The 21,637-nt window shown below is 45.7% G+C and overlaps 1 protein-coding gene across 1 annotated transcript in view; it reads left to right on the forward strand.

Annotated features, from left to right (window-relative positions):
• LOC121547935 (pro-neuregulin-3, membrane-bound isoform-like) overlaps positions 1–21,637 on the forward strand; it is a 472,942-nt gene that overhangs the window by 196,377 nt on the left and 254,928 nt on the right. The window contains exon 2 of the mRNA XM_041859343.2: positions 753–885. Within this exon, the coding sequence (XP_041715277.2) occupies positions 753–885 (133 nt within the window). The remainder of the gene's footprint in view (positions 1–752; positions 886–21,637) is intronic.

A 21,637-nucleotide genomic window follows, 5' to 3' on the forward strand; every position in this document is an offset into this window, starting at 1 on the left:
AGTGTATTTATCAACATTCTTCACCCTTTTGTACATTTTTACCAAAACACATTTTTTTCACAGTCCAGAGTATCCATACTGTTGATGTACTATACATCAAATGTTTGCATTATTCTGATAATCTTTATATCAAAGCCTCCTCAGGGAACAAATAATGATTTCCCATTCAACAAATGATTACTGAGTTGATGCAGACCGGTTTGTTCATGTATCTGTGTATCTCTCCTTACTGCAGTTGATGTCAACATTGTTGATGATTAACAAGAAGGAGTGGAGAGAGACTGCAGTGTCTACTTAGCTCCTCTCCATTAACCTATTGACTCTGACCCGCCGTGTTGTGACACCTGCTACTGAATATTATTCATATCAACATAGCACCGCAAGCTCCCGAGTAGCCTTGTCAGTGTGTATGGAAGCTGCATGTATGATGCATGTATGATGAAAATAGGCCACGATCATAGGGCCAAGATATTTGGCATAACATAAAAAAATCCTTACTGTTTATACAATAAGCCAAATCAAGTAATAATCCAGGTTAAATTACTCCTGGCAGAAATACAGAAGCATAGCATTGCAGTCTTTTTTGCTCATTTTGGACACCTCTCTCTCTTTCTCTCTCTGTCATCTTTCTTTCTTGATAAAGAAATGTTGTTGTTTTTTGCTGTGGTTCTGAAGTTGATATGTTACCCAAAGCAAAACGGTCTCTCTGTGACAACCAGTAACATCTCTCTTTCTCTCTCTCCTTTTCACAGTGGCCCCCACATTCCCTAATCTGCGTTCGGATGTCTTCAAGTCATGCATCGACGACAAGGACCTGGCCTTCTGCCTCAACGAGGGCGAGTGCTCCATCATTGAGACAGTAGCAGGAGTGCACAGGCACTGCAGGTGAGTCTGTGTGTGTTTGTGTGTGTTTGTGTGGTTGCGCGTGTGGGGGTTGTGTGATGTGTCTATGTTTGTGTGTTACTGTTGTAGAAAAATCTGCTCTTGTAGTTGAGAAAACTGTTACGTATTCACCCAGGTTTTATTCAATAGTGACCTGTGCAGAGGAGACCTTTTCTGGACGCAGCCAGCATTGGACTCTCTTAGACACAAATACATTTTAGCTTATGTAGGCAAGGAACATCTGGTTTAGATCAGTATTCTCTTTTCTTGGCAAGCTTATCTATTATATAAGACATATATATACTGTAGGTATCCACATGTCGGATTGTCACGTTTCATACTCCCCTACCTCAAATCCAAATTTGTCCGGTTCTAGTTCATCTTGGATAATAGCTTTAAAGCACACAGTACAGTTGTCTAACACAAATGTCATTAAGCTTAATTTTTCCTTCACAATTCCCCCTTTTGTGCTATGGAGACTTCCATAAGAACAACTATACCAGCAATCAATCAAAGGGAAACGTTATCTTCTCTGTGTCTAATCAGAGAGGCTTCAAAATCTTGCGTTAATTAACACAATTAACAAGGACCTTTGCAAATGTGACAGTCACTTCTTTGACAAAGGGCACAATCATATGGGCCTACATGGTGGTAATGACCATTCTTTGTCTTGGAAAAACTCTTGCTACACCATAAGCATTTATGTCCTCTATACGAACATCGGAACAGACAGGGAAATATCACTTCTGGTAGTTCATGGTTAGGAGAGGAGGAGGAGTAAGGCATTAAAGCTAACGCTTTGACATACATATCATTATTGTCAGATTCATATGGGTCGGGATCATTTCTATGACAATAAGCATAGTCATCTCCTGTTGGACAGTCATCTTCAGCCGACAGTAGGACAGTTCATTACGTCATTATATTGGTAGTTAACTGTTTTGTACAGATACTACACAGACTCTTAATGCATCATATTATTTCAACAATAGAAACTAACAACATGAGGGCATAGAAAACATATTGTACAATAGTCGCTCTCCAAGACCCGAACATGTCTGACAACCAAGTCAGGGTTCCCATGTTCCTTATGGATCAGATCAGCCAAATTTTCAACATGTTCTGATTCATCAGGTATGTATGTGCAGCACTCAGTTCGAATGACAGCATACAGTGCATTTGGAAACTATTCAGACCCCTTGACTTTTTCCACATTTTGTTACGTTACAACCTTATTCTAAAATGGATGAAATTATTTTTTTCCCTCATCAATCTACACACAATACCCCATCATGGCAAAGTGAAAACAGGTTTTTTGAAATTGTAGAAAATGTATTAAAAATGAAAAACAGAAATACCTTATTTACATAAGTATTCAGACCCTTTGCTACGAGACTCGAAATTGAGCTCAGGTGCATCCTGTTTCCATTGATCATCCTTGAGATGTTTCTACAACTTGATTGGAGTCCACCTGTGGTAAATTCAATTGATTGGCCATTATTTGGAAAGGCACACATGTCTATATAAGGTCCCACAGTTGACAGGGTATGTCAGAGCAAAACCCAAGCCATGAGGTCGAAGGAATTGTCCGTAGAGCTCCGAGACAGGATTGTGTTGAGGCACAGATTTGGGGAAGGGTACCAAAAAACGTCTGCAGCATTGAAGGTCCCCAAGAATACAGTGGCCTCCATCATTCTTAAATGGGAGACGTTTGGAACCACCAAGACTCTTCCTATAGCTGGCCGCCCGGCCAAACTGAGAAATCGGGGGAGAAGGGCCTTGGTCAGGAAGGTGATCAAGAACCCGATGGTCACTCTGAAAGAACTCCAGAGTTCTTCTGTGGAGATGGGAGAACCTTCCAGAAGGACGACCATCTCTGCAGCACTCCACAAATCAGGCCTTTATGGTAGAGTGGCCAGAGGGAAGCCACTCCTCAGTAAAAGGCACATGACAGCCCACTTGGAGTTTGCCAAACGGCACCTAAAGGAATTAGACCATGAGAAAAAATATTATTTGGTCTGATGAAACCAAGATTGAACTCTTTGGCCTGGATGCCAAGCATTGTAAGTAAGTATTTCACTGTAAGGTCTACACCTGTTGTATTCGGCGCATGTGACAAATGCAATTTGATTTGATTTGATTCATGCTGTGGGGGATGTTTTTCAGTGGCAGGGACTGGGAGACTAGTCAGGATTGAGGGAAAGATGAACTGAGCAAAGTACAGAGAGATCCTTGATGAAAACCTGCTCCAGAGCGCTCAGGACCTCAGACTGGGGCGAAGGTTCACCATCCAACAGGACAACAACCCTAAGCACACAGCCAAGACAACGCAGGAGTGGCTGCGGGACAAGTCTCTGCATGTCCTTGAGTGGCCCAGCCAGATCCCGGACTTGAACCCAATCGAACATCACTGGAGAGACCTGAAAATAGCTGTGCGGTGACGCTCCCCATCCAACCTGACAGAGCTTGAGAGGATCTGCAGAGAAGAATGGGAGAAACTCCCCAAATACAGGTGTGCCAAGCTTGTAGCATCATACTCAAGAAGAATCGAGGCTGTAATCGCTGCCAAAGGTGCTTCAACAATGTACTGATTAAAGGTCTGAATACTTATGTAAATGTAATATTTCCGTTTTATTTGTGTTTTTTTGCTAACATTTCTACAAACCTGTTTTTGCTTTGTCATTATGGGGTATTGTGTGTAGATTGATGCGGGGGGGAAACAATTTAATCCCTTTTAGAATAAGGCTGTAACGTAACCAAATGTGGAAAAAGTCAAGGAGTCTGAATACTTTCCGAATGCGCTATACATACCTCCCTGGGCAGCCAAAAGTTAGTCCAGAACGGCAAGATTCTGCATAGCCACAGTTCTGATCGCTACCATTTCAGAGTTGAGACGGGTAAGGCCTTCCACAGTTTTATTAACCAGTTCTTCTAGGGAGGCTGCCATATTTATAGATTATCTGACCAATTGCGACACCCCATACCCTGGAAATGCAATTGCAAAGAACCTCTCAGCCTCAGTAATAGCTCTCTTGCTTCTAGGAGCAAATCAGGAAGTTTTAACCATCTCATGTGTCACGATCGTCAGGGAGAGACCAATGCGCAGCGTGATGAATGAACATGTTGACTTTATTAAATTAAAGCACGAACAAAACAACAAACGACTCGTAACGTCCACGGTGACAATGACCGAACACGGAACAAAAACCCACAAACACAAAGTGAAAAACAGACAGTTAAATATGGCTCCCAATCAGAGACAACCAGCCAACAGCTGACACTCGTTGCCTCTGATTGGGAGTCACTAAGGCAAACATAGAAAACAACAAACCAGAACCCCCAACATAGAAATAAACCACATAGAATGAACACACACTGGCTCAACATATAGAGTCCCAGAGCCAGGGTGTGACATCATGTGGGGAGTTACATACCCAATATAACAAGATCCTGTCCATTGTTGTGGTAACCATGAGTAAACCTTGCACCCACAGATGAACCAGGTGCCATTTAATGCACCAATACGCTGTGTAAAGTTAATACTACAGTAGGAATATGGCTCTGTCATGTTCATGATGTACTTACAAGAGCTGTGTCCCATAAAATAATCAGACCGTGTCTCCCTTAACATGCACAATGCTCCTATAGGGGGGTTGGTAATTGTTAAATAGGGGGTTTACGGGAGCTATTGAAATCTAGGAAATAACTATTGTTAAATGTTATATCTGTATTCTCTAATGTCTCATTTTTGAAGATAACGTCAATATATGCACAGACCAAGTCCAAATATAGGTCAATCTTTCCACCTTTTGTCTGTTTCAGCCATTCACTCATCCAGTCACACGTATCCAAATAATCTACTTTACCAAATGGTACAACACCCAAAGGGATTCCCCCTTTTGTAGTGAAAGGAATGTGTGTGCATTCCCAACAGGATGACTGATTTACTGCTTTAGCATATTTTAAAGAAAGGGACAAAAAGGTAGTTATTGCTGTAATGTCCATCTTGGTGCAGGTGAGCATCAACGTCTCTTCTTCTGTGGTGCTTGCTCTGTCTCTCTTGTGAACTGTTTTTGGATTGGTGGAGAAAAAGGAGTATCAGTGTAAGTGTGAGGTGAGGTTGGGAAAGGCGTTAGTATTAAGGTTGGGCTAGGGGAGTCAGTAAATGAGTGTGTAGCTGTGGGGATGGGTACATAATCCCCTTCTTCTGAGCTCCCTTCCCTAGGGAGCCCACGATTTCCCGGCGGAGGAGTGGCTAAGACTCCAGTCTCAGTCCCTCCCGGCCCTGCTTCACTGGACTCTAGTAATATAAACAGAGCCAGGCATGATACCAGGCCCAGAATTACTGCAGTGCCTTTACTGCTTTCCGGCAGCAGTCGTCTCGGCTTCTTCCGGCTCTGGGACTCTCTTGCAGTGGGAGGCATGGATTTTGGCCCTGGCACTTCACTGCAGTCTGGGTGGTCAGCAGGATCTGGAACGGTCCCTTCCACCTGGGGTCCAAGGGCCCGTCTCAAATGTGCTGCTTGATCAAGATCCAGTCACCCGGTTCCAAGGAATGGTGTGGCTGTTTTCCTGGAGGGGCCTGGGCTTTGAAGTTTGATTGTTTTTTTCAACAATTCCCGAGCTCTGGGGATTGTAGGGAGTGTGCACATGGTGCACTATGCGTAAGGCTTTGTTCATCTCTCTTAATATTTTTAGAACAAAATGGGGTCCTCGATCGCTGTCGATTCCCTGAGGAATTCCGAATCGGGGAATAATGTCTCTCATCAAACAATTGACAACAGTTATTGCTTCCTCATTGCTATAGGGGAATGCTTCCACCCATTTAGAATAGGTGTCTACTACAACTAACATGTATTTCATTTTCTGGAACGTAGGAGACATATGTAGAAAATCTATCTGAATATTTACAAATGGGCCCCATGGGGTTGGTAAGGTTGATTAAGTGGTTGGAACAGGTTTTCCATTCTTGCGAACCATTCTTGATTGCATAATCTTACCATTTCCGTTTTGGACACATGAAACACGCATCCAAGATAGGGCAACCACTGTGGTGGCGCCACTAGGCGGCCGCTCTGGTGACGCCAGAGACCATCATCATGTAGTTGCAACCCACCTCCATTAACCGCCACTGTACCCTTTCAGTGGTGTCAGATTGCATGTGTGCAACGTCATCAAGAGTGGGCAGCTCAGGAGGAGCGTTACAAACCATCTGGGTAGGGAAACCCTTAGAGGAATGCAGGGCCTCCCATTTCCCACAAACAAATAAGCCTATTTGCTTGCAATACAGTTGATCAACCTTCTAGACATTGTGCACACGCATGGTTTGAGATTGACGTGGAGATACGCACACTTTCCCATCAAGTTCATAATGTAGGAAAACTGGCGCATGCAAAGTTGAGTATTTTTTTGTGTGCACACACCTTTGATAAATGTGGACCCAGGCCTCTCCGCTGCTTCATCTATTCCTATCAAATCTTGTGGAGTCCCTGGAAAAGCTAGACTACACAATAGCTTGTTGGACACATATTTGGAGCTTTTTCTGTACTAATAGCCTATTCGAGGACAGATGCTTTGTCATGATTAAATTGGATTTGAACCCAAATGCAGACAACTACACCGAGCCAGAGAAGGTTTAACAGGTTTATTTACAATGTTCAATTTGTCCAGGTTTCCAATAATAGGGGAAGAGCAAGTCCAGGTTACAGGGAGGGTAACAGATCCAGGTTCAGAGCAGGTGTGGTACCGTAATGTCCTAGTGTCCGTGGTGAGTCCAAAAGGGAGGTCCGGTAGTGGAAAGCAGGATGGTGGTGGCAGGAGTGAAGCGGAGGCAGGAGTCAGGTTCCAATAATATGGTCATCTTGACTATGATCTGACGATGAGTGGCAGGTTTGACCGGGTCTTAAAGGCTGAGGTGATTATGGTGAATGAGCTGCAGCTGGAACCCTGACTCCCGCACACCAGACTTCACTCCTGCAATCAAGGACAGACAGAGGAGGGGGAGAGCAGAGAGAGAGCTACCTAGCAGCAGTAGGCCTAACAGTACCCCCCTCTCACGGACGCCACCTGGCGGCCGACAGGGTCTATCGGGATGTAACCTATGAAATTCACGGACCAGAGCAGGATCCACAATGAAGCTCCTGGGCACCCAGGAACGTTCCTCAGGACCATAACCCTCCCAATCCACCAGGTACTGGAAACCACGACCCCGGCGGCGAACATCCAGAAGTCGCCGGACAGTGTAGACAGGACCCCCACCCACGATCCTGGGCGGGCACAGAGGACTAACCGACACAGGCTTAATCTGGGAAACATGAAAAGTGGAATGAACCCGTAGGGAGGCAGGAAGCTGTAGCTTAACCGCGCAGGGGTTAACAATAGACAGTATCTTGAACGGTCCTATAAAACGCGGCGCCATCTTCTTAGACTCCACTTTCAATGGAAGATCACGTGACTTAAGCCATACCTCTTGACCAGGAGAGTAACCGGGAGCCTGGGACCGGTGACGGTTGGCTTGCCTCTGCATGTTGACGAAGCTCGGGACAGAGCTACCCTGGCCTTCCTCCAGACCTTGAAGCAGCGGCGCATGTGGGACTGCACCAAGGGTACCGCCAGTTCCCTCTTTTGAGAAGGGAACAGGGGAGGTTGATAACCCAGAGCACACAGAAAGGGAGACAAACCAGAGGAAGCGTTAGTCAAGGTGTTATGAGCATATTCCACCCAGGGAAGCATGGAGCTCCAAGACCCAGGGTTAGACCCTGTGACACAGCGGAGAGCGGTCTCCATCTCCTGGTTCGCTCTCTCGGCTTGCCCGTTGGTCTGGGGGTGATATCCAGAGGACAGGCTGGATGTGATGCCCAAAGCTTTACAGAAAGCTTTCCATACCTGGGAGACAAACTGGGGACCCCTGTCAGAAACAATATCAGTGGATAGACCATGAGAGCGGAACACATGTTCAACCAAAATATCAGCCGTCTCTCTGGCAGTGGGCAGTTTAGGTAGGGCCAAAAAATGAGCAAACTTAGAAAAACGATAAATCACAGTAAGAATGACAGTCTTTCCAGATGAGGGGGGAAGTCCAGTGGCAAAATCCAATGCAATGTGGGACCAGGGCCGGCTGGGTATAGGCAGAGGTCGTAGATGACCAGCGCTGGCCTGGGTGGAGTTCCTACTTCGTGCACATACCGTACAAGCAGCAATGAAGGCTCGAGTGTCCGCCTCCATCCTGGGCCACCAGAACTTCCGTCGCACAAAGTCAAGGGTCCGAGTAACTCCAGGGTGACAGGTAAGGGGAGATGAGTGAGCCCACTGAAGTACCTGGGAGCGAACAGACTCAGGGACAAACAACCGCTTAGGAGGACCGCTCCCAGGGTCAGCTTGATGATGTTGAGCCTGTCTAACAATCCCTTCGATGTCACATGTAATGGCCGCAATACTGCAGGTAGGAGGTAAGATGGGTTCAGGGTTACTACCAGTATCAACAGCAGAATGAACACGAGACAGGGCGTCAGGCTTGACGTTGCATGACCCAGGACGGTAGGACAGAGAAAAATTGAATCTCCCAAAAAATAGTGCCCACCTGGCTTGACGGGGATTGAGCTGCTTAGCTGACTGGATGTATGCCAGATTCTTGTGATCCGTCCAAACGATGAAGGATTGTTCCGCCCCCTCCAACCAATGCCGCCACTCCTCGAGAGCCAGCTTAACGGCGAGCAGTTCACGATTTCCAACATCATAATTCCTCTCTGCCTGAGAAAGCTTCCGTGAAAGAAAAGCACAGGGATGCAGTTTGTTATCTTCAGGAGAACGTTGGCGACAACACCGCACCTACCCCAGTGTCGGATACATCCACCTCCACGACAAACTGGCGGTGGGGTCCGCTGCATCAGAATGGGAGCCGAGGCGAAGCGATGTTTCAGTTCTTCGAACGCTGATTCGGCCCCTTCATTCCAAGCGAACGGTAGTGAGATGGAGGTGAGAGCGGTGAGTGGTGCCGCAATGCGGCTGTAGTCCTTGATGAACCTCCTGTAGAAGTTCGCAAACCCCAGGAATCGTTGAAGTTGTTTGCGGGTGGAGGGGGCTGGCCAGTCCGTGACCGTGGAGATCTTAGCTGGGTCCATCCGCAACTCCCCCTGAGCTATTATGTAACCCAAAAAAGAGGTCTCAGACACATGAAATTCACACTTCTCCATCTTCACAAATAGTTTGTTCTCCAACAACCTTTGCAACACCTGGAGCACATGCAGTTCATGTTCCTGGGAGGACTCTGAGAAAATCAGGATATCATCCAGATAGACAAAAACAAAACGATTCAACATGTCCCGAAGGACATCATTCACGAGTGCCTGAAAAACAGCAGGGGCATTAGACAAAACAAAAGGCATGACCAGATACTCAAAATGTCCCAAGGGTGTGTTGAAGGCAGTCTTCCATTCATCACCTTTACGAATGCGCACCAGGTGATACGCATTTCGTAGATCCAGTTTCGTAAAGATGGTAGCACCATGAAGAAGGGGAAAAGCAGAATTAATCAAAGGCAGAGAATACTTGTTCTTAATGGTGATGTTATTAAGTCCACGGTAATCAATACAGGGTCTGAGGGTCTTATCCTTCTTTCCAACAAAAAGAATCCCGCTCCTACAGGTGACGAGGAAGGACGAATAATACCTGCCGCCAAGGAGTCCCGCATGTAGTTCTCCATAGCCTCCGTCTCCGGGCGGGAGAGATTGTACAGGCGACTGTTAGGGAGAGGGGCTCCTGGCTGGAGGTCAATGGCGCAGTCGTATGGCCGGTGAGGAGGAAGAGAAGTAGCTCTGTGTTTGCAGAAAACGGATGCCAGGTCATGATACACGTCAGGAACAGCAGAGAGATCCATGGACTCCAGTGGAGGCTGAGGCACAGTGCTGGCAGGGGTCTGAGTAGAACACAAACAGTTCACATGACAAAATGTGCTCCATGAAACAATTCTACCGGTCACCCAATCAATGTGTGGATTGTGTCTTATGAGCCAGGGGATACCAAGGACCAGGGGGGTCTGTGGGCAGTCAATTATGTGAAATTGAATGCTCTCCTGATGATTACCCGACACTCTGAGACAAACAGGGACAGTCTGATGAGTAATACGGGTCAACAATTGTCCATTTAGACCCTTAGCCTGCAGCGGACGGTCCATCAGAACAGTCTCTAACTCCATTTGTTGAGCCAACTCTCGATCCAAAAAGCTTTCATCGGCACCAGAGTCAACCAGCGCACTAACAGGGAAATCCTGGACCTGCCACTGGAGGTATGCCTGGAGCAGAATGTGGGGAGAAGAGGAAGAATCCGCTGTTCGGCTCACCAAAACTTCTCCCATTAATGATGAGCCGGCCCTTTTCCTGGACGAACTGGGCAGGAAGGAACGAAATGACCAGCTTCTCCACAGTACAGGCAGGCCCGACCCTGAATACGACGTGCACGCTCCTCTGAGGACAACCGTGCACGACCCACCTCCATGGCTTCGGGTTCAGTGCTCCTAGTATCGACTCCGGAAGACTCGGCCTTCTCCGTAGGGAAGAGGCGGGGAGGAGTTGGTTGACGACAGACAGGTTGCTTGGAATTAACACTCCTCTCCCGGCGGGCGCCCCCCGAATCCGATTATCCAACCGGATGGTGAGTGAAATAAGGTTATCCAGCGTAGGCAATTCATCATATGACACCAATTCATCCTTCAAAGTCTCAGACAAAGCATTAATGAACACTCCTTGTAATGCCTCGTCATTCCAACCACTCACTGCCGCCTAACGTCCGAAACTCCACTGCCATCTCCGCCACACTGCGAGACCCCTGCCGAAGAGACAACAACCGTTTAGCAGCCTCCTTGCCCCGTACGGGGGTGGCCGAAAACCTTCCCTCATCTCAGTGGTGAAGGCAACGTAAGCGTTGCAAATGTCCGACTGACTCTCCCAGACCGCGGATCCCCAGGAACGAGCGGAACCGCTAGTAGAGTTGATAAGGTAGGCAATACGGGCTCTCTCTGAGGCGTAGGTGAGGGGCTGTTGTTCAAACACTAGCGAGCATTGAGTCAAAAATCACCACAGGTTCCCATGTTCCCGTCATAGCGCTCTGGAGCAGGAACAAAAGGCTCTCTGATCTGGGCTGGAGGAGCAGTTTGTATGCCATGAACGAGGGGTGCATTATTAATTTGGGTAGTAAGGACAGACACTTGATGGGTGAGTAATTGAATCTGATTAAACAGCATCTGACTGTTCTCAGAAATAGTCTTGAACAAAGTATCATGTTGGCCAAGTAAAATGCCCTGATTGGCTATGGCAGTCCGAATCTGAGTGCACTCTGGGTTGGTATCCGAGCTACAGTCTGCTGGGTTCATCATGGTCAGATCATACTGTCATGATTAAACTGGATTTGAACCCAAATGCAGACAACTACAACGAGCCAGAGAAGGTTTAACAGGTTTATTTACAATGTTCAATTTGTCCAGGTTTCCAATAATAGGGGAAGAGCAAGTCCAGGTTACAGGGAGGGTAACAGATCCAGGTTCAGAGCAGGTGTGGTACCGTAATGTCCTAGTTTCCGTGGTGAGTCCAAAAGGGAGGTCCGGTAGTGGAAAGCAGGATGGTGGTGGCAGGAGTGAAGCGGAGGCAGGAGTCAGGTTCCAATAATATGGTCATCTTGACTATGATCTGACGATGAGTGGCAGGTTTGACCGGGTCTTAAAGGCTGAGGTGATTATGGTGAATGAGCTGCAGCTGGAACCCTGACTCCCGCACACCAGACTTCACTCCTGCAATCAAGGACAGACAGAGGGGAGGGGGAGAGCAGAGAGAGAGCTACCTAGCAGCAGTAGGCCTAACATGCTTGCTCTTGCTTGCTGCATGTAAAATACAGCATCAAGAACTGCCAGGGAGTTTGAAAGGAGAGAGCGAGACTAAGATAGTGATCACATTGGCTGCCTGTTGATAATTGTTGGTAAAAATTTAGACAAGTTGACAACCATTAGAAAAATGGAAATCAGTTGCAAACCACTTGAACAAGGAGGCATACAATGATTAACTTTGACATGCTGAAAAAAGATGCGCAGGTCAAATGGCATTTGTTGTTGAATTTCTACCAGGGCCAGCGTTATGGGCGGGCCTTAGGGGGCCTTGCCCGACCTAACGTACATCCTGGCTGCCCTACCGTACTTCCTTGCCCATCCAAATAAATATTTAAATATTGATAATGTATTTGACAGAGACACGCGCTGACAGAAAGACTCATCATAGTCCCCTGTAGCTCAGTTGGTAGAGCATGGTGCTTGCAATGCCAGGGTTGTGGGTTCATTTCCCACGGGGAGCCAGTATGAAAATGTATGCACTCACTAACTGTAAGTCGCTCTGGATAAGAGCGTCTGCTAAATGACTCAAATGTAAAATTGTCAGATAAAGCATCCCAGCAAGCGAAACAGCACATCTCTGTCTCAGTATGTGAAACCCATATATCTCATGCTGTCTAGACTAAAAGAGTATGGAATGAAAATCTCATTTCTGCCAGACCGCATCAGATACATGGGCTACATATTGTAAGACAGAAGGATGGTGTTTTGGTCAATCGGATGCTATTTTGGATTAACATGGGAAGGTAGCCTACTTTTTGAAGTGATTTGTTTTACAATCAGTTGAAAACATCATGACTGGCTGTGTTCATGCCACATTAAAAGGTATGCTAATACAATTGTACAGTTAAATTACATGTCGTTATTATGAAACCCACAATAGAACGCACTAAAGCAGTCATTTGGACTGCGCGTGAATTTAAAATATATATTACTCTGCCATTTTTAAAGTCACGCCCCCTCCGTCCTTGACTTTTCCTATATAAGCCTATAATAAACAATGTCGTTGTTAGAATATTAATATCACAAACAAAATTGGTGTTATAAACAGTTTTAGGAGGGGACGTCATTTTTTATATGGTTTTCACCGTTGCCACTCCTTCTCTTGACAATAGGACCTGCTTGCTCCCCTCCTTCTCCCGATAGTTGAAGATATATATATTTTTTGGGACATTTTAGTCATTTAGCAGACGCTCTTAACCAGAGCGACTTACAATTAGTGAGTGCATACATTTTTCATACTGGCCCCCCGTGGGAAACGAACCCACAACCCTTGTGTTGCAAGCGCCATGCTCTACCAACTGAGCTACAGGAGATGCCATACCCAGTTGATAATCACCCCAATAATTGCCTCGAAAGTGAACCTAAACTATACCGAAACTAATTTCACACATATAATAACAGATTAAATAAATGAAGTATGCTAAAGTATGATGGGGGAGAATGGATAAGTTGATGAGCGAGGGTAAGCGAATGATGCATAATTATGTAATCACCAATTGTGAATGAAAAACAGGGCGGGTCATTCTACTGTATTGACCTATTCTAATTATAGTCAAAAAATATGATGTACTCTAGCAGTCTACTCTGGCCTACTTGGAGTACGCAGTGAGAGTGTGTGTAATTTACAACGGCAAGATGACCAAGACAAATGGATGCACCCGTTAGCATTGCGACAAAATCTGAATGAAAATGACTCAGACGGTGGGGATGAAATGAATCATGATGACATCTCTGATGAGTATTCTTCTGATTCTGAGCCTCAACCTGAACCTAAACCTCTGAGTCCTAAGCGCAAAAAAGCCAGAACGGTGCACACTGCGCAGGGCTCCACGCCACCACCAAATGAAATAGTGAGACAGGAAAGATGACAGCACCATTTGGAATAGAACAAGCCAGTGACAATTCTACAGCACAAAATGTCATCACTGAGAGACCAGCCCTACATCCCAAGCAAGAAACAAAATCAGCAACGCACTCAGCAGCTTTCGTTATTTAGGCTATGACATGGACATGCTCCAACTGATAATTGACTTTTTGACTGCTGTCATATCAACACTTATATTAATTATGCCATTATTGTTTTTTCACTATTATCAAGACTTGGCGCTTGTAACGATGTTTAGGCTACTGATGAGCAGTGGTGTAAAGTACTTAAGTAAAAATACTTGAAAGTACTACTTAAGTCGTTTTTTGGGGTATCTGTACTTTACTTTACTTTTACTTCACTACACCCAAAAGTACTCGTTACATTTTGAATGCTTAGTAGGACAGGAAAATGGTCTAATTCACACACGAATCAAGAGGACATCCCTGGTCATCCCTACTGCATCTGATCTGGCGTACTCACTAAACATATGCTTAGTTTATAAATGATGTCTGAGTGTTGGAGCGTGCCCCAGGCTATCCGTAAATGAAAATAAATTTTTAAATGGTGCCGTCTAGTTTGCTTAATATAAGGAATTTGAAATTATTTATACTTTTACTTTTACTTTTGATACATAGGTATATTTTAACAATTACATTTACTTTTCATACTTTTCATAAGTATATTTAAAACCAAATATTTTAGACTTTTACGTAAGTAGAATTTTACTGGGTGACTTTCACTTTTACTTGATTCATTTTCTATTAAGGTAACTTTACTTTTACTCAAGTATGACGATTAGGTACTTTTCCACCACTGCTGATGAGAGAGATGAGTTATATGTGCAGCTTCTTGACAAGGCGTCCCTTTCAAGTCTGTACGTTTGATGTGCTAATTAAATGCAAATGTTTGCAAACGAGCTTGCCTCCTGCCCAAACTCTTGCTGAATGTGTGAAGCAGAACCGCATCTGTGTTGGTGGAATGAATGTGCTTGTTAAGTGATAATGTCCTCGAAGCCAGTGTTTGGAGGATGTTTGTGCACGGGTTCATCTCAGGCCAGCAAACCATGCCAATATATCCTCCAAACACCGGCTTCGAGTGCATTATCACTTTTATACAACGGGTTATCAACATATTTAAATAATGATTGACATATTTTCCTTAAAAAAGTTATTTTGATGAATTTATTCATACTATTTCATCCTTCCACAACATATAGTCCGAACACAAATCTAGGGTTGCTACACAAGCTGGCTGGTCGTTCGTTCTATCGGTTCGGGTGCCAGAGACGCGACCCAGTAGTTCAGTCTTTTTGTTCTGTATCTATGGATGCCACCCAGTCGTTCATTCTAAATGTTCCATTGCCATACTGGCTGGCAACGTTCTTATCCCTTGCTTGCTAGCAAGCCAACTACGGCTAAGTCACGTCAGAAATGTGCAGCTTGAATAACAGCAAAGTAGCGGCATTTCCATTTGTTTAAGCTGTTTTCTAGTGACATTTATTTTTATACATCCATAACAATGAGCTAATGAGGTGCGATTTTGCCTGGCATAGAAAATGTGCTCACTCGTCAAAACACTGTTGTTCAGAGGAGCTAGCCAACAACACAGCTAACACAATCACTTCAAACTGAAGCTGGAAAGACTGCAAACTAGCTGCACTTCGTTTCGTTTTACCTTTTTTCAATTGACATTTCTTTGTATATATCCATACAAATGATGCCAGCTGATTTATGATTTCGACTGTCTGAGAAACGCTGCCTGTCTGTCCGTCTTATCCCAACTCCTGACACGTTCATTACCATTGGACAGCTGGAGATCGAATTTGAATATTGAAACAATGTTGCAAATGTCGGAGAGACAGAGACAGCAAGGTTTATACATATCTCCGCTGTTGAAAACAAAATGTTAGTCTAAAAGAAATGTGAGATAATGTCTAGATGCTTATTATAGTGGAGATCAAGTTTATTTTACATTTACATTTTAGTCATTTAGCAGACGGTCTTATCCAGAGCGACTTACAGTTAGTGAGTGCATACATCATTTTTTATACCGGCCCCCCATGGGAATCGAACCCACAACCCTGGCGTTGCAAACGCCATGCTCTACCAACTGAGCTACATCCCTGCCGGCCATTCCCTCCCCTACCCTGGACGACGCTGGGCCAATTGTGCGCCGCCCCATGGGTCTCCCGGTCGCGGCCGGCTACGACAGAGCCTAGATTTGAACCAGGATCTCTAGTGGCACAGCTAGCACTGCGTGGCTGGGCTGATGAGACAGTGGATTGCACAGTCAGATGGAACAGAGTAAATAGGCATTTTAACGTCATTACATTTACATTTACATTTTAGTCATTTAGCAGACGCTCTTATCCAGAGCGACTTACAAATTGGTGCATTCACCCTATAGCCAGTGGGATAACCACTTTCCAATTTATTTATTTTTATTTTTTATTTTTTTTGGGGGGTGGGGGTAGAAGGATTACTTTATCCTATCCCAGGTATTCCTTAAAGAGGTGGGGTTTCAAATGTCTCCGGAAGGTGGTGAGTGACTCCGCTGTCCTGGCGTCGTGAGGGAGCTTGTTCCACCATTGGGGTGCCAGAGCAGCGAACAGTTTTGACTGGGCTGAGCGGGAACTTTGCTTCCGCAGAGGAAGGGGAGCCAGCAGGCCAGAGGTGGATGAACGCAATGCCCTCGTTTGGGTGTAGGGACTGATCAGAGCCTGAAGGTACGGAGGTGCCGTTCCCCTCACTGCTCCATAGGCAAGCACCATGGTCTTGTAACGGATGCGAGCTTCAACTGGAAGCCAGTGGAGTGTGCGGAGGAGGGGGGTGACGTGAGAGAACTTGGGAAGGTTGAACACCAGACGGGCTAAGGCATTCTGGATGAGTTGTAGGGGTTTAATGGCACAGGCAGGGAGCCCAGCCAACAGCGAGTTGCAGTAATCCAGACGGGAGATGACAAGTGCCTGGATTAGGACCTGTGCCGCTTCCTGTGTAAGGCAGGGTCGTACTCTCCGAATGTTGTAGAGCATGAACCTGCAGGATCGGGTCACCGCCTTGATGTTAGCGGAGAACGACAGGGTGTTGTCCAGGGTCACGCCAAGGCTCTTCGCACTCTGGGAGGAGGACACAACGGAGTTGTCAACCGTGATGGCGAGATCATGGAACGGGCAGTCCTTCCCCGGGAGGAAGAGCAGCTCCGTCTTGCCAGGGTTCAGCTTGAGGTGGTGATCCGTCATCCATACTGATATGTCTGCCAGACATGCAGAGATGCGATTCGCCACCTGGTTATCAGAAGGGGTAAAGGAGAAGATTAGTTGTGTATCGTCAGCGTAGCAATGATAGGAGAGGCCATGTGAGGATATGACAGAGCCAAGTGACTTGGTGTATAGGGAGAAAAGGAGAGGGCCTAGAACTGAGCCCTGGGGGACACCAGTGGTGAGAGCACGTGGTGCGGAGACAGCTTCTCGCCACGCCACTTGGTAGGATCGACCGGTCAGGTAGGACGCAATCCAGGAGTGAGCCGCGCCGGAGATGCCCAGCTCGGAGAGGGTGGAGAGGAGGATCTGATGGTTCACAGTATCAAAGGCAGCAGACAGGTCTAGAAGGACAAGAGCAGAGGAGAGAGAGTTAGCTTTAGCAGTGCGGAGAGCCTCCGTGACACAGAGAAGAGCAGTCTCAGTTGAATGACCAGTCCTGAAACCTGACTGGTTTGGATCAAGAAGGTCATTCTGAGAGAGATAGCAAGAGAGTTGGCTAAAGACGGCACGCTCAATAGATTTGGAAAGAAAAGAAAGAAGGGATACTGGTCTGTAGTTGTTGACATCAGTGGGATCGAGTGTTGGTTTTTTTGAGAAGGGGTGCAACTCTCGCTCTCTTGAAGACGGAAGGGACATAGCCAGCGGTCAAGGATGAGTTGATCAGCGAGGTGAGGTAGGGGAGAAGGTCACCGGAGATGGTCTGGAGAAGAGAGGAGGGGATGGGGTCAAGCGGGCAGGTTGTTGGGCGGCCTGCAGTCACTAGTCGCAAGATTTTATCTGGAGAGAGAGGGGAGAAAGAAGTCAAAGCATAGGGTAGGGCAGTGTGAGCAGGACCAGCAGTGTCATTAGACTTAACAAACGAGGATCGGATGTCGTCAACCTTCTTTTCAAAGATTCAGCAGTGAGGAGAATGTGGCAAAGAGCTTCCTAGGGTTAGAGGCAGATGCTTGGAATTTAGAGTGGTAGAAAGTGGCCTTAGCAGCAGAAACAGATGAAGAAAATGTAGAGAGGAGGGAGTGAAAAGATGCCAGGTCGGCAGGGAGTTTAGTTTTCTTCCATTTCCGCTCAGCTGCCCGGAGCTCTGTTCTGTGAGCTCGCAATGAGTCGTCCAAGCCACGGAGCTGGAGGGGAGGACCAGAGCCGGCCGAGAGGATAGGGGACACAGGGAGTCAAAGGATGCAGAAAGGGAGGAGAGGAGGGTTGAGGAGGCAGAATCAGGAGATTGGAGGGAGAAGGATTGAGCAGAGGGAAGAGATGATAGGATGGAAGAGGAGAGAGTAGTGGGAGAGAGAGAGCGAAGGTTGCGGCGGCGCGTTACCATCTGTGTAGGGGCAGAGTGAGTAGTATTGGAGGAGAGCGAGAGAGAAAAGGATACAAAGTAGTGGTCGGAGACATGGAGGGGAGTTGCAGTGAGATTAGTAGAAGAGCAACATCTAGTAAAGATGAAGTCAAGCGTATTGCCTGCCTTGTGAGTAGGGGGGGACGGTGAGAGGGTGAGGTCAAAAGAGGATAGGAGTGGAAAGAAGGAGGCAGAGAGAAATGAGTCAAATGTAGACGTAGGGAGGTTGAAATCCCCCAAAACTGTGAAGGGTGAGCCATCCTCAGTAAAGGAACTTATCAAGGCGTCAAGCTCATTGATGAACTCTCCAAGGGAACCTGGAGGGCGATAGATGACAAGGATATTAAGCTTAAATGGGCTAGTGACTGTGACAGCGTGGAATTCAAATGAGGAGATAGACAGATGGGTTAGGGGAAAAATTGAGAATGACCACTTGGGAGAGATGAGGATTCCTGTTTCACCACCCCTCTGACCAGATGCTCTCGGGGTATGCGAGAACACATGGTCAGACGAGGAGAGAGCAGTAGGAGTAGCAGTGTTTTCAGTGGTAATCCATGTTTCCGTCAGCGCCAGGAAGTCGAGGGACTGGAGGGTAGCATAGGCTGGGATGAAGTCAGCCTTGTTGGCAGCAGAATGGCAGTTCCAGAGGCTGCCTGAGACCTGGAACTCCAGGTGTGTGGTGCGTGCAGGGACCACCAGGTTAGAGAGGCAGCAGCCACGCGGTGTGAGGCGTTTGTGTAGCCTGTGCGGAGAGGAGAGAACAGGGATAGGCAGAGGCATAGTTGACAGGCTGTGGCAGATGGCTACAATAATGCAGAGGAGATTGGAATGAAATGAACTAAACATCTGGGAAAGGAGAGAGAGCAAGGCCTCCCTCACCAAAAAAATATAACTCTCCCAACTTCCACCTCAGAAACTATAATTGTTTCACTGAACCACCCGAATAAAACTCTCCCAACTTCCACTTTAGAAATTAGAATTGTTGTAAACTACAGCGGTTCAATGTTTCAAGGACTAGACTCAACTTACTTTATTCAGCTAGCTAACTATGATGCCATAGCTAACTAGCATGCTAGCATCCAATAACACACAGTTTAGCACCAATACTTGGTTACAACAAACTACCAATAGTGTGTTAACACACTAAACAGATAATTGCGTGTCCGTGTCTAGTTCTTTCATAACGCAGCAATGATTAAACGTTGGCTAGCTAGCACAAAGATATTGTATTTAGCTACCACAGTACAGCCAGCTGGTAGTGTTGGCTAGCTAGCAATGGCTGCTGTGTTGACTTTGTTTGAAAAAGCGGCGTCGCTGCGAACGAATGTAGCTGGCTAAAAATATATTGTATTTAGTTGCTACCATTGCTAATAGCTACTAGCCAGCTAGTCCAGGAGGTGAGTTAGCTAGCTAGCTTGTCTACACCCGGCACCGCCGAATACAAAAGTAACCTACAATAACTACATACAACAACTACCCACAACAGCCCACGATGCCTACCTATAATACCTAATAATATACAGCCCACGATGCCTACCTATAATACCTAACTACAATCTAAATACATAGTTTAAGCCTTACTCAAACAAGCCCAAGCTATGTATAAAGCCAAACTTACCCAACGCCAGCTAACTGGGTGGCAGACTGCAATCAGTAGCTGTAATTAAGTACAGCAGCTACCAACCACCTAACGTTAATGCCTCAGATAATGAGGTTAGAAAAACAGCTGAATGGTAGGTAGCTAGCTGGCTCAATTACAGGTACTCTTAAGCGTGAAATAACATTGGAAACAACTAACCACAGTTGCTAAAAGTTACCAGTAGCTACCCGCTAGCTAGCTAGCTTTGTTGGTCCAAGTAGTGGGTTAGCTAGCACTCGTGCTTCGCGGGGTCCGCCGAATACAATACTTACCTACAATAATTACCTACAATAACCTACAATAACCTACAATAACTACCTAAGTAAACTACCTATAATACCTGACTACAATACCTACCTACAATCTAAATACATGGTTTAAGCTTTACTCAACATCATATAAGAAGCCAAGCTTACCTCCTGCTAGAGAAAACACAACCTCTCCCGACCACCGCGCAGGAATGATTTAGCCGGTGGTAACTTGTGGAATAGACACTGGCTGGAATGCAGTTTTAACCAATAAGCATTCAGGATTAGACCCACCCGTTGTATAATTATAATTAATCAAAATGTGGGTAAGTATCGATTTAAACTCAGGGAACAAACAAAAGCCTAGTTTTGTGCTGTACAATGAAGGAGGTAGAGTCTCTGTGTTGACATATCTATCATCGTCGGCCCCTCTCCATCTGTCTGCGAGCGTGTTTCTCCTATCTTGACATCCTTCAGGTCTCTTCATTTCAACTCTTCTGGGGATTCCCAAGGATTGATTCCTGATGATTAATTTAAGAGTCTATTGATGCAGCCGTGCGTCAATCTAAGTAAAAATTCAAATCAATCCCCATCAAAATCTGTCAGTTTAAACTAGAGATATCTGTTTTTTTGAATGGGCTGTGTCTGAATCCACCTCATCCGCTTATGTCGGCCTTCTGCATCTGCGGTGGAAGGTGGCCGAGCTACAGCAGTGTTTGTCAGACCATGAGACATCCCGAAAATCGGTCTTCTCACGAAAACTTCTGTACGTGAACAGTTTGGCCTAAAAAAATAATATGACCACTCTAAGGAAAGATGAGACTCTCACGAGCACGATGATGCTTATCTGAAGGTAACCCATACAAATGAATGGAAGCATGGAGGTAGTTTTGTGCCAACAAAAACAAGGGGTTAAATATCTGTCCAAAAAAACAAAAGTATGCTTTGTTAATGTGCTACTATGAACTAGGAAATATCTAACTGGGAAACTGATTGGAGCATCATGCTTGCAGAGTAGTGAGTTTGATTCCTGGTCACATGTACTGAATGTGTTAACTGAAAGTCGTATTTCCGTATTACCAAATGGAAGCAGCATTGCAGTATCATCAACATAGAAGATATTTATAAAGATTCTGTCTGCACAAATGTTTGCACTGTTGTGATGCTACATCTAGGAGGTAGTGTCCAACAGTTGTGAATGTGTTGTTTCTAGAATATAAGGTCAAACAATTTTGATAGTCAATTCTGGGGAAATGTGATGTTCGAAACAATCAGATGAATTGAGGACATGGTAATTCATTGAGGATAATGTTTACAATGGAAAATTGTTTGGTATAATGACAAAAAATATCATTTTTAAATGTATGCACAGGATATATGCTTAATACATTCAATTGAGGGCTCCCAAACTGTTTACAGTCCTCAGTCCTAGTTTGCTGCAGCCAAAAAAAATAAAAAATAAAAGATAAAAAAACTCTGTGGCGATTTCTAAATGCCTGCTAACGAACCTCCGTATAGGCTCCTGTACCT

This window comes from Coregonus clupeaformis, chromosome 31 (genome assembly GCF_020615455.1).
Source record: "Coregonus clupeaformis isolate EN_2021a chromosome 31, ASM2061545v1, whole genome shotgun sequence".
Classification (NCBI taxonomy): domain Eukaryota; kingdom Metazoa; phylum Chordata; class Actinopteri; order Salmoniformes; family Salmonidae; genus Coregonus; species Coregonus clupeaformis.